This window comes from Phaeodactylum tricornutum, chromosome 11 (assembly GCF_000150955.2).
Source record: "Phaeodactylum tricornutum CCAP 1055/1 chromosome 11, complete sequence".
NCBI classification, from domain to species: Eukaryota; Bacillariophyta; class Bacillariophyceae; order Surirellales; family Neidiaceae; genus Phaeodactylum; species Phaeodactylum tricornutum.
The window spans coordinates 524,104-543,084 of NC_011679.1; the positions used below are offsets into that span (position 1 = coordinate 524,104).

Genomic DNA, 18,981 nt, shown 5'->3' on the forward strand with positions numbered 1-18,981 from the left:
CAAATTGAGATTCTTGAGGCTGCCGGGCTCAATCCAGACAACTACATTGGTGGCGCATGTAACCCATATGCTGTCATAACTCTCAAGTTCAACGGTTCGAGAAGATGGTTTCGCAAAACCGACGTTCATCGAACATATTTCGTTAAGAAATCGGTTAATCCTGTCTGGAACTCCCAGTCGTTCCGATTCAACGTTCCCGAAGAGGCGGCGTCGGTCACCCGAGGTCATTACGTTTCCATTCATATTCGAAATTTCCGTCCTTTCTCGTGGCATTCGACACTTGGGAAATGCCACGTTGACTTGCACTCCTTGCGGGACCAAAGGTCTATGGTCGGATGGTTTCCCCTCTCGGGAAGAAGCGGAGGCGGAGATTTTGACAACCCTACATCTCAATGGGGGCGAGGATCAGTTAAGCTTAAAGCCCAGTGGGTATATACCATTCCCGCGATGATGGACTATTTCATTCTGCTATCAGAAGGACGACTAAAGGAAATCAGAAACAGCGTGACAGGGATGTCATTGCAACTTTTGAAAAAGAATGAAACGGACGCGGCTAAAGAAAAGGGTCTCGATGGTTTGAAAGCAGTGAGACTTAAGGATCTCCTGAGCGGCCCAAAACGGCTTGAGCGAAACAGGTTCCAAGCGCTGATTCAACCTCACCTCGATTCCAGAGATACGCCAATGGGGCGGGCATCCAAGCAGGCGGACATTCAGAGAGCACCGCGGCAACCTCCGGTAAGCTCACCACAAACTACGCCTTTCATTGGTCGGCCCGCATTTCCTGAGAGGGAGAAATCCAGGCATAATTTCTCACGATTCTCCGGAGAGCTTGAAAGGGACAAGAAGGTTACGCTGGAGGCTTTAATATCAAAACAGCGCCAAAATTACCAGGGATTGTTGTCATCGTCGTTACCTGGGGAGCTGCAAAAGTCGATTGACGTGCATACGGTATCATCTGGACAGGGGAGTATCGTCTCGTTCAAATCGTGGACTGCAGCCCAAACACTTTTCAACTTTCCGAAACTTGTCGTGTCAGTCGACGATCTTTCTGTCCAAGTTCGTGTTGGCTCGAGCAAAGCCTCAGAACGACCAGCGAACAGAGGGGATTCTGACATTGTAATGAAAAAGCTTTGTTCTCCTGCTATAGGACTCCCAAGCTATGCGCTTTCTCTAAAAACCTATGCTGAAGGCTTTTCATCTTCTCGGAAAAGTTTCGAGAAGCATGCTCGATGCGCGTTGGCAGCTGTCACAAACCCCGGTGGCTGGCTTACAGTCCGACCTTTGACTGCACTGAACCTTGAAGACACTTACAGTACGATGTATGTGAAGGTTCGTTATGGGTCTGAAAGCTTTGTCAGCACGATTGCAGATTCAAAAGTCTATCCTACCTGGTATAAGCTCGACCATGTAGAGTCAGAAATGCCTACCGTTCCGGACGACGACGACATCAACGACATGAACATTTATGTCGCACCACAAAAGACGAGCGGATCGCTTCGGCTTTCAGTTGTTGGCGAAAGAAAACACCAAAAGCTAACAACGAAGGCCGAGCTTGGTATTCTTGATCTCCCTCTCGGAGCAATGATCAATGCATGCATTCATGCCTCTGAAGATTATTTTGAAGGTCCAAACGGAATGTCGTTGAGATCGATACCCTCTTACGTTCGATGGTTCCCTCTCAGGCGCCCTAAGGATTCAATCCCAGTTGAAGGCGACAGAGGTCTGACTATTCGTTCTCCTGAAACGGAAAAGCACGGCGATCATTTATTTAAAGAATACTTTGCTCCATGCATTCAATTGGCTGTGATTTGGAGACCTGACCTTGAGGGAGACGAATTTCTGCCAGGCCAGGACGACGATGACCATGATGGGCACATCTCGGCGCCGACTGCTTCTCAATATCACAGTCGACTCGTGGAACGCTACTTTAATGCAGATATTGGACAGATATCTGCCGCAATCATCGATTCGCAACGAGCCATCGAGCTGCTCTCTCTATCAGCGAAAGAGATAGATATACGTTACTGGGTTACGAAAGCACGTACGCGAATGGGAATCGCCGTGGGTTGGCTACAGATCGACAATCAAATAGAAAATGCTCGAGAACCTGTCGTATTTGCCCCCGCTCCTTTAAATCGTAGCTCCACCCCTGTCTTCCATATTCTCGCGGTAAAGGACAATGTGCGAAGCAAAGCAGACGTGCTATCTTTTCAGTTCATTGATGTTTCTGTGGCTGAATTTGATTTGACAGTGGAGGAAGCATTTCTTATTGAGTTCTTTCAATTTGCAAATTCTATACTGCTGCGGCTTTCGATCATCCACCCCGCCGAGTCTTCTTCACTGAAAGCTGGCTACAACAGCTCCGCCAAAAGCTCTCTCCTTCTACAGGGTGTCACAAGCACACATGATCCGTCGCTGTTCTCAGAAGTTTTTGAGTTGGAAGATTCCTCAAACGAAGCAGCCACAAAAGTGTACATCGAACAACTTTTCCTAGGCATTGTTCGTGTCAATCTTTCCTATCTCAAAGGGAAAAAGCAGACTTCTTGGGAGAAAGACCTGGGTTTCCGGGGGATAGAAGCGCTGAGAGCACTACCCCAGGTCGCACTCGAGAGCGGAGAACGACTGAAAAGAATCTTTGCCTTTCATCATGAGAAATCAGATATACTCCTCGGCTGGTGCCAGCAGACGTCAGATGACGATCGGCGGGTGGAGCATCGTGGTACGTCTATGGATCGATTACGAGAGTTTTTAATCTGCAACGCTTAACAAATGTCAATTTACTTCTTGGAACAGGATCGAAAAATTTGCCAATCTTATTGACCTCATTATTTCCAAATATCTCCGACGCCCCGGTCCGCTTGCAAGGAAAGGCTTTGAACCATGTTTTCGAAAGCCCAAAGGAGATTGTTCAAAGCATCAAGAAGTACTACGTGAACGAGGTTAGTATTGTTTAACTTTTTCGGTCCATACTGTCGCGTATAGATTGTTTCTAACGATTTCGCCCTACATAGACGCTGCGCCAAATCTATAAGATCATAGGTGCCCTTGATTTCGTTGGAAATCCCGCAATGCTTTTCACATCGTTTTTCTCAGGTTTTCGGGACCTCGTTGTCGCTCCGTCTAGCGCATTTATGAGATCCCCAACTGACCCGTCACGATTAGGTATTGGAGTCGTGAAAGGAACGATTTCGCTGCTATCGCATAGCACTAGCGGCTTCTTTGGGTTCGCGTCAAAGGTCTCCGCAGCTGCCGGGCAAGGGCTTGCCACACTCTCATTCGACGCGGACTATCGAACTTGGCATCGCGATCACATTGTGACAGAAATGACAAATTTAAATAGGGAGTGGAAACGCCGCGGAGTTCAAAATGTCGGCTTCATGATTATAAGGCCCATCGGCGACATTGCTTACGGGATCGGCGGTGGGGTGTTTGGCGTTGTTGTTTCCCCCGTTCGAGGACTTCGAAGAGAAGGTCAACTAGGATTAGCGAAAGGCTTTGTACAAGGCGGCATTGGTGTGTTTATCAAGCCGGCTGTTGGGATTTTGGATGCTTTCTCTCACTTCAGCGCCTCCGTTCATGACGTTGCTAAGAGCGTCAACGTACTAGAGAAGCGATACCAGCCGGCCATCCGGCATCGACTCTCGTACACCTTCGGTTTGATTAATATCCTCACCCCATTTTCTGCCGATATCGCCCGTGCCGTGGTCTTGTTGAAATTGTTTCCCATCAAAAAGCGGCGCCGCAGTGATATTCCTTTACTCGAAACTCCCGTTCACGTGGAAGTTCTACCAAGCGTTGGGATGGAGACATTTGCAGTCGCCACGTCGCTGCGTGTAATCTTGATCAAAGTGACCAAGGACAGTGGTGGAATCTTGACTCCGTCACTGTGCTGGGAAGTTTCTTTGGTAGGGTCGGCAATAGTGTCGTCACGCGTCTCGGATCACGGGCACAACGGCATTGCATTGACGTTGACTCTCACGAAACCACCCGGTGACGAGACGGCCTCGATGGACGTACCACTCGCCGTAGTGGGAGATGCTGAACTACTAGACGAGCCACCCCAAGATGATGGTGGTGTGGAGCACCAATTGCCGAAAGGGGGTGCGTCCGGTATTGGATTCGGTGCGGGTACGGGTAAAGACTTTGACCTTGGAACCGCGCATGGTAGCGAAGGAGAACTTCTTGAATGGTACACTGTCCTTGCCGAATACCAGTACCGGCAGCAGCTGGCGAGACTGCACAATGCTATTTGTTGCTTAGTGGGAGATTTTGATGCTGTCATGCACGATCCATCACTGGGCCACAAAGGAAGCTCGGATGGTTACACGTCCTTCGGGCTGTTCCACTTCCAACCCGAGTCCGACATTCAAGAATCCCCAGCAACGAAGAAAGCAAAATTCATCCCACTTTTAGAGAACCTTCAGTGGGTTAGTCCGAAGACTTTCGAAAAGTATGCGGACAAGTCGCCTTTCGAACAAGAATCCGTTCTTGCAAGCCTCCGCGAAAAGCGCGATTCTCTAGAGATCGAGTCGAGTGAGGAAGAGCCAAAAGGTTGGCTAGATAGGGCCTTTGCCCGCGCCATTGATTTGCACGATTCCTCCAACAACCCAGACCTGTGGCATTTTTCTGACGCCGAAGATCATTGTGGCAGTCTTGTGCAAACAGACGAATTCGCAGACCGACTTTTGGCCGTTATCGATGAGGTGTCATCTGAGATATCCGAGAATGAGGAGGTTCCCCAGCCCCGCAAGGAACCTGTAGCGTTGGACACCGAACCTTTTGTGGAAAGCTTTGTCACCGCTCCTATGCAATCGTTTGGTGACCAACCTTCAACCGTCGACGCCTCCAAGCCTGATGATCTGGAGGCGAAACTAAAAGGGGCACGCTACCAAAGTAGAGGTGAGCCTGTGGGGGAAGTGACAAAAGAACAAGATACGAACATTGACGATAGCTTCTTTTCGCCGGATGCCGCAGTATCATCGCCACCTCAGGACGGCCTGGCGGAAATTGACTGGGTTCCAAGCTCCTCCCGAACGCCAACGACCGGTAACGACCAGTTGAGCCCAGAATCGCCAGTCTTCCCGGGAATAAGCTATGTGCGGTCCCCAGTATCGACATTGGAGCCCGACGATGCCGGGAAGATGACGGCACAAGCTCGTATGGAACGCATGGAGGCCTTAATGGAACGCTTGTTGATCTTTAGTGCTGAACAGACACTCGCATCCCGGACGTCGGCACCGCTGACTGTCAACGAGACTCCCAGTTTGGCCACCGAAGATACCGAAGTCCTACGACACGAAATTGCCCAACTCCGCAATCAATTGTCACGACAAGCGGAACACGACGAGCAAACGCAGCATGACATAGTGTCTTTGCGCGACGAAATTGCCTCGTTGAAAGCGAATTTGGATGGTCGATCGTTCCAGAATTCGACGTTAACAAGTCTTGATGAAGACGCGGAAAATGCGCTTTACGTGAACGAAGAACGAGCTGCGAAGGAAAGAAAAATGCCACCGTCCTCCGTGTAGACTATTTGTGTCTAATGTATTTAGCCACTGTTAATGATAGTGTAGTACAAAGTAATCTACGTTGAACTCTTGGTAGGAAATTGTTAGAGTCCACACTTTGTCGACGCTCTCTATCCCGAAGATCCGGGAGTCCCGTTGATGGACTCGTTCGAGCGAATTGACGGTCTGTCTGTCTATCAGACGACTGTACTGTACGATTTCGTCGTTGGATTGTGGAAGCGCGCGCATCACGCGTTTTACAGTTAGCCCGACTTGCTTGAATCCGGCTGACTGTGGCAGGGCGGGCGCGAAGTGGTACCCAAGCCGACAAACGCGCCAGCAAGGGATCAGCGCATTCTGGTGCGGAACAAATCTCATTCCATCCTTAGCATCTCTCATATTGGACGCACACCAAACACATTGGGTAAGCGATCCTCCAGTCTCAACGGATCGACTCGTCTTGATTCGATCATGACGCCCTCCATAAAGAAACGCTCGTCCGAGGCGTCGGAACTCGACGCCGAAGCAGCAGTCCCCAAACGTCAAGCCACGGAGAAGGAGAACCAGGCCGATCCCAACGCCGGAGTAGAGGACGACGTCGCAGAAACCTTGGCTTCCCCCAAAAAGGCAATCAATGTTGTGGGTCAGCCTCCGGAAGCCGGAATCATCAAAGAAGTTTACGTGGAGAATTTCATGTGTCACCCAAAACTGCGGGTTACGCTTTGTCGGAACGTGAATTTTATTCACGGCCAGAATGGGTCGGGCAAGTCCGCCATTCTGGCCGCCATACAAATATGTCTGGGGGCGTCCGCGTCGCGCACCCACCGCGCCAGGAATCTCAAGGGACTGGTGCGGAAGGACGCTGGCCCTAACGCGACTGCCAAAGTGCGGGTGACGCTCTGGAATCAAGGCAACGACGGTTACCTGCCAGAAACCTACGGTGATTCGATTACTGTCGAGCGAACGATCTCGCTACGGGGCGGATACAACGGCTACAAACTACTGGATCACAACGGCAAGGAACGCTCGCGCAACAAGAAAGATTTGCACGAAATGTTGGACATGCTGTAAGTGTTCTAACGAAGCGACGGATGTGTCTGTACTAATGGATTCATAGGCTGACACACCCGTTTTGAAATTTATCAGAAACATTCAAGTCGAAAACCCCGTTGCCGTCTTGGACCAGGACGAAGCCAAAAAATTTCTTACCGGCAAGCCCGAAGATAAATACGCATTTTTTATGAAGGCTACCGAGCTGGAGAGGGTAGACAACGTCTATGCGAATACCATCGACCGAGTTAAGGAGCTCAACGACTCGAAAGAAAAAATCCGGGGGAACCTCCAACACAGCGTCCAGACCGTTGAGATGCTCAAAATCAAGTGGAAAGAGCACCAAGAGCTGGACAAACTCAAGACAAAAGAACTTGATCTCAATACCAAGTTTGCGTGGGCGCATTTTCAGGTCGTTGACCAAGAGTACAGAGAAGCCGTTGCCAACTTGGATGCCTTCAAGGCCAAGGCGGCTAAAAAGGAAGTTGAGCTCACGCAAGCCGAAGAAGACGCCGCTTCCCCAGACGAGACCGGAGCTACCAAGTCAAACCTCATCAAACGGCTCTTCGCGGAGTCGCAGGAACAGCAAGAGCTCAAACGAGAGCTGGAGCTTCAAATTAAGGACGTTGTGGTCCCATACAAAGCTACGGAACGGAATTTGGAACAGGTACAACGACATCACCGAGACGCCCAGCGGGCCCTCGCCGTTGCCAAGAAGCGGCTTCAGGAAGCGCGAGACCAGATTCTCCAGTTAGCGGGGTCGAAAGAGTCGGAAGCGGCGAACCGTGCGGTTAGGTTGCAGGAAGCGGAGCAGCAGCTCGACGATGCCAAGAGCAAGTCCGACGAGCTACGTCAAAAAGTTTCCACCGAATTGCGCGCCTACGAAGCCAAAGAGCCGCACGTTGCGGATGCAAAGGCTAACGTGGATCGCGTGCAACGACAGCTGGGAGGTGTCGAACGAACCATTCGGGAATTGCAAAAGTCTTCGGACAATTCCATTGCTATTTTTGGTGAGCGCGTACCAAGAGTTGCTGCCATGGTAAGCACAGGGATTCTCTGCACCAATGACTGTTAACCGTCCTTGGTCGTTCTCTCACCTTTTTCGTTTGGATATTTAGATTGAAGAATTCAAGCGTTTTAACAAGTTTCAGGGAGCGGTGATCGGGCCGATCGGAGCTTTTATTAAAGTGAACCCTGGTAAGGAAGACTATCGCGATCTAGCGGAGCACGCCCTTGGCAGTGGATCTCTGGAACGCTTCATAGTTACCAACAACCACGATCGACTCTTACTAAACAAGATTCGCCGGCAAGTTGGTTGCAACCGCGATTGTGGTGTTTTCCAGACCAAACGGCACCCGCGATACCGTGTACCGGAACCCCCCGTTGATGGCGTCGAGACCGTATGCAGTGTACTCAACATTACTGACGATATTGTGTTCAATTGTCTAGTGGATTTCCAGCGCATAGATCAAAAGGCACTCACCCGGAGCAAGAAGGACGGTGAACAAAAGCTGCTCTACCGCAATGATAGCGGCAGTCTCGCAATTCGTGGCATTGCCAACCAGGTGTACTTTTTGCCGGACGGTGATTTCTGGCAAGTCCGTGGTGGTTTGCAGTCCGCTATTTCCAACACACAAAAAATGCGCAGTACTATTGGGGTAGACAAGACGGCTGCCATCCATCAAGCCCAATCCGAGGCGAACCAGTTTGAAACCGAACTCAAGGAATACAAAATGGCACACTCACGTCTCGAACACGAGCACACGCAACACCAACGCGAATGGAATAAAGCCAAAAGAGCGATGCAGGAAAACCAACAGATGGCATCCAACTTGCAGAGCGAAATTGAAAGTCTCAAGAACGATATTGACAATGCGGCAGACATCACGATTGACACGTCTGAGTACGAAGACGATGTTACACAGGCCGAACAAACGGTGGATAATCTGCGTGATTTAGAAGAAACAACACAGAATAAACTAGACGAGTCTAGACCAGCTATCGAGGAGCTCACGAAGAAAAAAAGAGAAGTCACGGTGCGTCTACAAAAGATTGTCGATGATTTGAAAAGCGCTGAAGAGGCCATGACACAGTATTTGGATACGCAGTCGCAACGTCACGATGAGCTCGAAAAGAAGCGCCGGAAGGTAGAGCAGTACAAAGAAGTAATCGCAAAGCATCAGGAGAAAATCACAAGTATGAATGAATCTAGGGAGCTCTCTCTCCTGTCAGCCAAGAAGCTGACCTACCGCATTCAAATTCGACAACGGACAATAGAAGAGAGCGAAAGCAGTCCTCGCGATCCCATTGAATTGTCTGATCCCACCGAGGACGACCTAGACGCCATCGAAGTAATCGAGGTACAGAAAGACGTAAATTACTACGAGGCCCGAATTATCAAGGTCCGCCAGAATATCGAGCATGAGAAGAAGCGCAAGGCCATGTCCAATGAAGACCCGGCGATCGCGTACGAAAAATACCTTCGTGCCAAGACCGACTTAGATGCAAAGATGAAGCAGATCGATGAGATAGAAATTAAAGTGACCGAAATGCAGGAGGACATGAAAATACGGCGTAAACGTTGGCGACAGTTCCGAAAGCATCTGGAGGGTGTGACCAGTATGATGTTTAATGAATTTCTGACTATGAACAAATACAACGGGGATCTCATTTTCAACCATGAAACCGAAACTCTCGATCTTCAAGTTCAAAAGGATAGCGCCACAGCTGCGACGCAGACTAAGGACGTAAAGGCTTTGAGGTATGTTCTTCCCAGAATTTTCACATGCCTTTGTTAACAGTTTCTCACAATCATCTTTCAGTGGCGGGGAAAGAAGCTACACTACCATGTCTCTTCTTTTGGCGCTCGGGGAGAACTTGGAAACTCCATTCCGGGTACTTGATGAATTTGACGTGTTCCTCGATGCACAGGCCCGAAAGCTGGCGATCAGCATTCTGATCCATGTCGCAAAAAAGATGGAGCACCGACAGTTCATTTTTATAACCCCGCAAGATCTTTCTAGCCTCACCCCGGACCCAAAGCTGAAGATTCACAAATTGAGTCCTCCCACCAGATATCAAACTGCTGGCGCTCCATCACAGCAGACGCTGGATTTTTCACAGGAAGACCGATCCTAATTTTGGCATAGCGATTTGCGGAGAATGCGCTTTGCAATTGGCATTGAATGTTCTTTGCGTTTCCCTTTAAACGGAAGTGCTGAAGCGTGCATACTACCACTAATGTTTCGTTGTCTTGGATGGCCCCGGATTTCGATAGCGGCCGGTCGCTGATTACAGTAAAGTGAATTACTGTAAATTCTAAATGTTGAAAACATGGATGGTACTCACGTCAGAAATATACATTTCTTTAATCCTAAATTTCAGTACTCAAACGAACTCTCATGGCGTCCTTCCAAAATTCCCTATCTTTCGGCTTATATTCCATCATCCTCGACATCATCGTCATTGCCTGCAATTGCATCCTGCTGATAATACATTTCCAGAATCTGATCGCTCGTCGTCGCCTCTTCGGGTCGTTTGTCGTCCCGAATACGTTCAAAACGTGGAAAGCGCAAGCCAATACCGCGACCTTCCTCCCCGGTTTTCCCCTCAGCACCGCGATGCGTCGACGATTTGGACAAATCGGCGGCCTTGATCTCCCACACTTGCACGGCATCGAACCAAACGTCGCACTCCAAAACATCGGATACACTGTACTGTTGACTCTTGGTCGGAATCACGTGCTGGTTCAAATTTTCGGCCAGGGACTTGAGATCCTCTTCCGAAAAGCCCGTGCCAATCTTGCACACGCTCTGGAATTCTTCCGTTTCCGAATCGTAGCAGGCGAGCAGGTAGGCACCATAAAAGCCGGTACGCTTGCCCCTGCCGTGGTAGGCACCTAGCGGGACCAGGTCGACCGAGTCCCCCAGCCCATCGAGGTAATCTTTCTTGAGTTTAAGCCAATTGAGCGATCTTCGGGACGGTTCGTAAATGGCGTTTACTTCCAAAGTTTTGACCATGAGACCTTCGCACTGTCCCTTGACGGCACTGTCCAAAAATTCTTCCAGTACAGTTGTATCCCCATCTTCTTTGTGGTCCAGCGACTTGGCGAACTGGAATTTTCCCGGCACGGCTTCAAAGTGCTCCATGAGTAGGGATCGACGCGCGGCGAGGGTCTGATTGAGCAGAGACTTGCCGTTGAGGTACATGAGATCAAAGGCCTGCACGATAACTTGTACCTTGGCCGTCTCGGCTGACTCTTCCGTCTTTTTGCGGGTCGACAGAATTTGAAAGGGCACGAGCTGTCCGGTTTTATTGTTGTAGGCAACCACTTCGGCATCCAATACGAACGATTCCACGTTCCGGCAAGCCTCCTTGACGAACAGCGGCACTTCGGGATACTTTTCCGACGTGTCCAGCAAGTTCCGCGAAAACACACGGGTGGTACCGTCCGGGAGCAGGTGCACCTGAGCCCTTTCCCCATCGTACTTGTATTCGCAGGTAAACCGGAGTCCGCTCAAACGCTTCAAGACTTCCTGTATGGACTTGGTGGGTTTGGCCAGCATCGGGGCGACAGGAATCCCGGGTGTCAGAGTGCAAGCACGGTGCAGCTGGTGTAAGGGAACCTTGGCTGCCCCGTTAACAATGGCGTCGTAGGAAGGGACTTCGGAGTAGGCCTTTTTGACAATCGCTACGGCGGCTTCCATGCGCTTTTCCGAAGGAAGCGTATCGTCCAGGTACTGTCGGGCTTCGGCAGGATAGTCTTCTGCAAAGAGTCAGCCAGCCAGCCAGCCAGGTAACCAATCGAGCAACAATACACAAACATCACACACTGGTTTTAGAATTGGTATCAGATTGTCAAGAATGTTTGCAATGGCACGTACCGAGTTCCGCAAGAGTGGGTTGGTGGGGGCATAGCGTGATGGGCGGGGTCAGGGCGAGTGCGTGGGCGAGTCCAATGAGTACGGTGGACTGCGCCAATCCGATGCGAAGTTTGCCTTGCAAGCCCCGGACAATGTATTTGGTTTCGGTGGCTTCCGTGGCTTGTACGATGAGTTTCTTGATGTTTTCGACCTTCCATTTTTGCGACTGGTTGCCCTTGGTTTGTGCGATTTCCCGAAAGACGTGGAGTACTTGTGCCGCGGTGAGGGGCTTTTTGGGAGCGACGGATTTTTGAAAGAATCCCCCGAGGGTCCGCTGCTTGCTTTTGAAGGACTTGGCCACGTCCCCGAGGTCCCCAATCTCTTCGTAGCGTTTCTTGACCATAGCGGGGTTGGTTCCGGTGGCTTCACCGATGGCGCGTACGAGAATGGAATCGCCCACGCCGAGTTCGACGCATTCGTAGGCGGGTGCGACGTCGTTGGAGGCCAAGTAGAGAACGGGATAGAGATCGACGGGATTCTGTACGGCGATTTGACGCAAGAGTGTGGTGAAGATTTGTTGGATGAGGAGTCGACTGGTGACGGCTTCAATGTCGGTAAAGGCTTGACAGAGGACACTGTAGGGCATGCGTTCCCCGCGAATCCAGGTGGACGGTATCGCATCGACGACGGTTTGATCGGACTTGACGTCCGGGAGTCCGGGCAGAATACTTGACGATAGTGGTGGTGGTGGGGGAAGCGTAGGGGAGGAGGAAGAAACGGTCGTGACGGTGGGATCCCCCGTCTCGAGAACGGTGGGACTGGAGGTTGCCGAAACCGGAACGGCCTTACACGATTCCACAGTGGGATGGGATGGAGACGGTGCAAAGTCCTCGTCGTCACTGTCCACAATGGCACGCCGTCGTTTGCGGTGTGTGGGGTTGGCGACGGGTGCGGCGGCACGTTTGGGAGACGACGGTTTCGTCACGGTACTGTCATGGTCGGTAGCCGTATTGGATGTATCAGTGACAGTGTCCAACGGAACAACGGGTTTCGGACGCGCCCCAAAGAACCCTCGCAAGTCGGACTGGTGCTTGTCTTTGGAAGGTTCGGGCATGATCCAATACGAGGGAACGCGACGGGACGAGCGTAGCGCAGCGCAGCGTATACTCACTCCGCAATGCCAATACCAGCCCCACTGACGACCCCACTCTTGTCTCCAACACTTCCTTGTAGTAGTGCTGGCAATCACAGTACTGGTAATCACAGTACTGGTAATCACAGTAGCAAACAGCCAAAACAGCAACACCCGTCACACGTATCCGTACAATGACAACAAAACTTTTGGAACCAGCCCAGCCTGCCCGCCGGTAGTGACTTGGACAACAAACCAACAAACTACGCGACACAACACCACACGCCCGCCTAGTAGTGATCGTTCGTCGTCGGTGTTCGGTCTCGACTCGTCGTTCCTCGTCTGTCCGACGCGCCGCCCGATTGGCGCTGCCCGTCGGACCGCGCGCTGCCCCCCAAACGCCCGAACGGTCCAAGGGCATCCCACCCGTACTACCTACTTCCCAATCTTTTTACAACTCCCGACGACACGTGCGACTCTACTCCCACTCGTCGTGCCTGCCGGCAGGCGCCTCGAGTCGAGTGGTGCACTTTCTCTCGCGTAGGATGCGTGCGCACTTTCGGGAGTGCCCATCGTGAAAGTGCACACGTGAATGAGTCCGAACGAATACCTTTCGAGTCTCGGATTCCATCCAATACAATAGTCGAGTAATTATATAGGAATCTTCTATTTCCAAAGTTATCGCAAACACACGAACTCCCCGGGATACCTCCTCCCCCCCCAACACACACCGTGAGACGTTCTCACACACACACGTTGGGTTGGGGAAGGGATCGGCATCGTTGTCCACCACGGGAACCGGCGTTCGCTTCCACACAACACAAAATCTCACGGCTACCTCCTCCGATCCATTCGACAACCAACCAATTGATTCCACCCATTGATTCCAACCAAAGTAATTCAAACCAACACACTACACACTCAAACCCATCGAACACATACACACCATGACCGACGCCAAGCCCAAATTGCTCCTCGCCTATTCCGGCGGACTCGACACATCCGTCATTCTCAAGTGGCTTTCGGAAAAGGGATTCGACGTGATTGCCTTTTGTGCCAACGTCGGACAGCACGAGGAAGACTTTTCCGCCGTCAAGGCCAAGGCTGAATCCTGCGGAGCCACCAAGTGTGTCATATCCGACCTCCGCAAGGAATTCGTCGACGACTACGTCCTCGAAGCCATCAAGTGCAACGCCATTTACGAAGGTCGGTACTTGCTCGGCACCTCCATTGCCCGTCCCTGCATCGCCAAGGAAATGATCCGCATCGCGCACGAAGAAGGGGCGACTTTTATTGCGCACGGGGCCACCGGCAAGGGAAACGACCAGGTGCGCTTCGAAATGTGCTGCCAGGCACTCTCACCCACCATTCAGTGCGTCGCTCCCTGGCGCGACGCCGAATTCATCGAATCCTTCAAGGGACGCAAGGATCTACTAGCCTACTGCAACCAACACCAAATTCCCGTTGACGCCAAACCAAAGGCCAATTACTCCATCGACGAGAATCTATTCCACACTTCCTACGAGTCCGGAATGCTCGAAGACGCCATGTGCCCGCCCGACGAATCCATGTTCAAAATGACCGTCTCTCCCCAGGCCGCCCCGGACCTGCCCGAAACGATCCGTATCGAATTCGATCAAGGACTCCCCGTCAAATTGACCAACGTCACGGACGGTACCGAGATCACCGACTCCCTTGAGTTGTTCTTGTACTGTAACACCATTGCCGGCAAACACGGAATCGGCCGCATCGATATCGTGGAAAACCGCTTCGTCGGAATCAAGTCGCGGGGAGTCTACGAGACACCCGGTGGTACGCTCCTCCGCGCCGCCCACATGGACCTCGAAGGTATCACCATGGACCGCGAAGTCAAACGCATCGCCGAACACTTGTCCGCCGAATTCGCGCGTCTCTGCTACAACGGCTTCTGGTTCGCCCCGGAAATGGACCTCGTCCGGTACAGTCTCGATTTCACCCAGCGCGACGTCGTGGGGGTCGTCGAACTCGAACTCTACAAGGGAAACGTCACCATCCGGGGACGACAAAGCCCCAAGGCCCTCTACAACGCCGACCTGGCCTCCATGGACATTGAAGGCGGCGGAGACGCCTTTGACTACAACCCGGCCGACGCCAACGGATTCATCCGCATCAACGCCGTCCGCCTCAAGACCTACGCCGCCCTCCGCGCCAAGGACGGGAAATAGATTCCTCACGCACGCACGCACGCAACCCTCACTCACGAGTCCTTTCTACACACAAACACACCCCTGTGATTCACGGTGCGCGTAGACTACGTGTCCACCCAGAGACTGCAGTTTGCCTTTAGATGAAATAACATTTCGTAAATACAAATTATTACGAACAATACAACAACGACATAGTGTCGACAGATGCGCGGTGATTGCACGAATCTCGGTGGACTGACACCAGCGATCGTAGTCACCACAGGCTACGGGAGCGTTGGCGGCAACCGAAGCGGTACCACCGGAGACCTGGACCAACGGGTCAGAATCACCTTACGGACTTCTTTGCAGAATCGCAAGGCCACGAGACGACTGCCGTGATAGTGCACCGTTTCGAGTCGGGAGCAGCGAATTACACAGTGATCGAGACGGCGACAACCAGACACATTCAGAGTTTGCAAAAACGGGGCGTAGATTTCCAAGCGCCGTACGGGCAACCCCGCGACACTCAGATTCTCCAACGCCTTGGTCGCGACAATCAACGTTTGAATTCCGTCGCAGCCGTGCGTATCCAGTTGCCGCAACCGGGGACATCTTAAACGGAGGGCGTGCAGGTTGTTGCAGAACTGCACGTCCAAAATCTCCAAGGAGGAGGATACGACGCTCAAGTTGGATAGGCTTGGACATTTGGTCATGATAAGCTCCCGCAGACACGGTAGGCTCGCCAATACGGTTTGAACTTGCGCCGAAGTAAGACGAAAGATAAAGCTTAGGTTTAGATAACGTAGAGCAGGACAAGCAAATTCGGGAAGCTTCTCCAAGTGATAGCAGCCCATTAAGCTCAATCGCGTGAGCTTGGAGAAACGAAGTACTGGGGATTGAAGCCGTAAACATTGTAGGAGCTTGAGGTCCACCAAAGAATCTCCCAATAGACTCGCTACCGCCCGTACTTGATCGTCTCGAATAGGACAGCAGTGTTCGAAGATGAGGCATTTGAGGTTTCTCGTCTCGCGCAACAACAGTGAAAGGCTGGACCGTATTGACCCGCGGGCAAAGCGCAAGTTACGTAGTCGAGGAAAAGCCAACGGATCTGTACACCAGTAAGTAAGATTGGGGTCGGCAATAGACATGGTTTCTATCGTAAGAGCTGCCGGCGCGGCGTTGAGTACCGCAACCAAGTCGTCTCCCAAAACGTGAACGGTGTTCAGGTGTAACTCTGTTAGGCTGGCAAAACTGTGCAAAAGCTTGGTAAGGCTCGTCGAGCTGGGTCGATAGCTGGAAAAGTTAACAAAGCGTTTGCGAAAGCCACCGTTCAACACATCGCTTTCCGGAAAACGGAGATGCGAGGCATTGCGTACACTTTCGCGAAGTTGCTTGCTTAGGGGACGAAGTATCACGTAGCTGTCGAGTTCCAGAAAACTCAAAATAACATCCAACGCATCTCTAGGCAAAACGTCGAGTTGGACTGCACTGTCACTTGTCTTCTGACAGAAAGGATGCGCGACAACTTTTTCAGCATCCATTTCTATTCAATATCATCCGGCTGCAATCTCTCACAGACTGTGAACGTGAAAGTCTACACCAGAGCCTCTACAGCTAGTATAGTTCCTGGGAAAGAAGTAAGTTGATCCTTGTTTGTTTCTTGTACGGGTATGGTGTCCGCCAAGGAACGGTTTGGCGGAATTCTTCTCATGACGCGGTCCGGAAATATGTAGAGATTATCGATGTCAATCCGCGAGACGGAATCAAAAATGAGGATGACGCGAATACATAAATGTAAATCTCTCATGGTCCGTATTGTCGGACAGACGATGAATCGGAAGGGGTACTTTGCACAGAGGGAACCAACCAATATCGTCAATCTCCAAGGGGACGTTAGAGTTCACGCTGGATCAACGTCAAGGATCATTTGATCGACATTGTACATCAGTACAAGTTTGCTCGTTAGACATTATGGTAGAGACGCGAACAAGTAGACGACGATCAAGATCAGATGTCTCGGAAGCTTCGACAGAACCCCAGGCGCCCGATGCCACCATCGCCGAAAACGACGACCGAGTCGAGCTCGCGGATTCGAAATCCTCTGAGGAAAGGCATACCGTCAACGTTCCCAAAGAAACAGAAAGTAAGAACTCTGAGGTGATTGAAAAAGAGATTCTGCGCACAAAGCGGATCGACACGAAACGAGATTTAACGACTACGACAAGCGAGAATGAACTGTCCAAGCTCCTACCCGGGTATACGGCACCGCTTGAGCTCACCGCTCCGAGTTTGGAGAAGCATCGTGTACACGGCGGTCTGGAAGCGTTGCGTAAGATAGCCATGAAGACGGATCCGTCCACGGCTTCCTTCACGATTGGTACGAAGGCGAGTCGAAAGCAGACCGCCACCCTGCTGCAAAAAACCTCACACGGTGGTTTACCACGTTCCTATGCCGCTGCGTATTCATCTTTTAAAACCGGTACAAAGCGAGTCATTACGAACGATGCTGGTAGCAATTGGTTTAACATGAAGCCTGCTGCCATGACGGAAGATTTGAAAAAGGATATCGCTCTCATTCGGAGTCGAAATTACCTGGACCCCAAGCGTTTCTACAAGTCGTCCGACCCGACGGGCAAATTTGTGCAAGTAGGAACAGTTATCGAAGGCCCGACAGAATTTTTCTCGTCGCGATTGACCAAAAAGCAGCGTAGAGGAAATTTGGTCGATGAGATTATGGCGGATCCGGCGAGTGCTGATTACGCCAAGAACAAATACAAGCGCATGCAACAAGAGCAAACAGCTAAATCCCTCCAGCGCCGTCGAGGTCGACGTGGTGCTCGTAAATAGTGCCACACGCTACGCAAATATTGATTTATGCTTTCTTCCACTCATGATGTGTTGATGACAGTGAATGTTTGATGAATTCGACAGGTAGAGAGACAAAAACTCATGGCAACAATAAGCTTTGATAGAATACATGGCTTCTATGGGCTATCAAATTGTTAATTCCTTTAAACTACAGCACCTGTCGCTTTGCTGAAGTATTTTGAAATGATCGAAGTGTGTACTCGTTGTCGGCTTCCTTCTGTTCCAGCGTTCCTAGCCGGATCTGGTAAAGACGCATCTCGAAACGTGGACCAACCTCATGCAAAGCCACGTTATCGTGTGATATTTTGCTGTACATGTGATGACGGAAGGAAATAAAATCATTTTCATTCGAAAATGTAACGACGCGTTTGGAATCTGCTCTGGGTACCGGAAACAGACACTTCAGTATATTGCCAGCTCGTTTACCCAGCTCACTATTAAAGCCATTCAGAAGAATGTGTGGGTAAGCTTCTGACATGGGAGCTGCCGGAGGATTAAGGTCATGCCGCATTACAGCGTTACTTAGACTGAAAAATGCAGTGGGGCCTAAAGGCAAGTGACAAATCACCAGGCCATCCGGCTCACCACGAGTCTCCTGGACAATGACGACATCGCTGAACTCAGACTGGCGACAGCTTTCCATCAATTCGTCAACACGGTTGTTACCGCGATTAATTCTAGTAGAATTTGGAAAAAGAAGCTTGATTTCCTTTGCAAACTGCTTCAATCGAGATGAAGGACTGCGACTTGTAGTGACACAAATGCGGGGCTCAATTAGGCCAGCATCACCATATTCGTCATCCACATGCGTGTGGACTTCGGCTGTCTTTATGTCCTCAGAGTCAACTTCGCGCTTGAGTTTGTCATACGACGCCCGAACTTCCAGAGGTAAGGGTTTGCCAGCAGCCAATGCCTCACGGACGACGCGCTTTTGCTCATACACGACCTTTTCGCGCCCTTCTAAACTTTTACGATACAGATATTCTCGTCGTAATCGCGTTTGCCGCCGTCGAGAAGCAGCATCACTCGAAGCAGGCATTGTGCTGTTTCTGTGATGAAAGCAATTCACGAATTGGGCAGGCGATCAATTTTCGCCACTGTAGCGGGAAACAAAGGGCTATCAGAATTGACAAAGTAGGAAAACTGGAAAAAATTCGTTGGATGACTGTGGCGGGTCTTGCATGTGTCCGTTGGCAGAATTTTTTTCGAATCCAACTTTTTATGTTACTTTTATGCATAGGCAGGTACTGACAGTGAGTGACAATGAGAAAGCGATGTTTCCACTAACTGCAGTAAATTTACATTTCAGCACTCTTTTTCATAGCCAAATGCGAATTCATTCAGGCGGAAAAGGAAAGACGATACTGCGGCTTTTCCCTTGCCGACTAGGAAAGATA

At 50.8% G+C, this 18,981-nt stretch overlaps 6 protein-coding genes across 6 annotated transcripts; 3 read left to right on the top strand and 3 right to left on the bottom strand.

Moving 5' to 3' along the window:
- Positions 1 to 5,938: 5,938 nt before the first annotated feature.
- Positions 5,939 to 6,719, top strand: SMC6 (predicted protein; the record flags this gene model as incomplete). The annotated part of the gene is made up of 2 exons (XM_002185684.1): positions 5,939 to 6,574; positions 6,654 to 6,719. Coding segments are annotated over exons 1-2 (660 nt in total), but the record flags the coding sequence as incomplete, so codon positions are not given.
- A 3,187-nt stretch (positions 6,720 to 9,906) lies between these two features.
- PHATR_51005 (predicted protein) lies at positions 9,907 to 12,160 on the bottom strand. The gene is made up of 2 exons (XM_002185868.1): positions 11,441 to 12,160; positions 9,907 to 11,322 (listed from the first exon to the last, which is right to left on the bottom strand). The coding sequence occupies exons 1-2, from the start codon at positions 12,063 to 12,065 to the stop codon at positions 9,992 to 9,994; spliced, it is 1,956 nt and encodes a 651-aa protein (XP_002185904.1). The 5' UTR covers positions 12,066 to 12,160; the 3' UTR covers positions 9,907 to 9,991.
- A 1,135-nt stretch (positions 12,161 to 13,295) lies between these two features.
- Positions 13,296 to 14,908, top strand: PHATR_21116 (predicted protein). The gene has a single exon (XM_002185685.1). It carries the CDS (start codon positions 13,499 to 13,501, stop codon positions 14,753 to 14,755), a length of 1,257 nt encoding a protein of 418 aa, XP_002185721.1. The 5' UTR covers positions 13,296 to 13,498; the 3' UTR covers positions 14,756 to 14,908.
- A 92-nt stretch (positions 14,909 to 15,000) lies between these two features.
- On the bottom strand, positions 15,001 to 16,424 carry PHATR_46813 (predicted protein; the record flags this gene model as incomplete). Its single annotated transcript, XM_002185869.1, has 1 exon — positions 15,001 to 16,424. Exon 1 carries the CDS (start codon positions 16,255 to 16,257, stop codon positions 15,001 to 15,003), a length of 1,257 nt encoding a protein of 418 aa, XP_002185905.1. The 5' UTR covers positions 16,258 to 16,424.
- A 776-nt stretch (positions 16,425 to 17,200) lies between these two features.
- On the top strand, positions 17,201 to 17,563 carry PHATR_13534 (predicted protein; the record flags this gene model as incomplete). Its single annotated transcript, XM_002185686.1, has 1 exon — positions 17,201 to 17,563. A coding segment is annotated over one exon (363 nt), but the record flags the coding sequence as incomplete, so codon positions are not given.
- Positions 17,564 to 17,732: 169 nt separating this feature from the next.
- Positions 17,733 to 18,636, bottom strand: PHATR_51007 (predicted protein; the record flags this gene model as incomplete). The annotated part of the gene is made up of 1 exon (XM_002185870.1): positions 17,733 to 18,636. The coding sequence occupies exon 1, from the start codon at positions 18,621 to 18,623 to the stop codon at positions 17,733 to 17,735; it is 891 nt and encodes a 296-aa protein (XP_002185906.1). The 5' UTR covers positions 18,624 to 18,636.
- Positions 18,637 to 18,981: the final 345 nt, after the last annotated feature.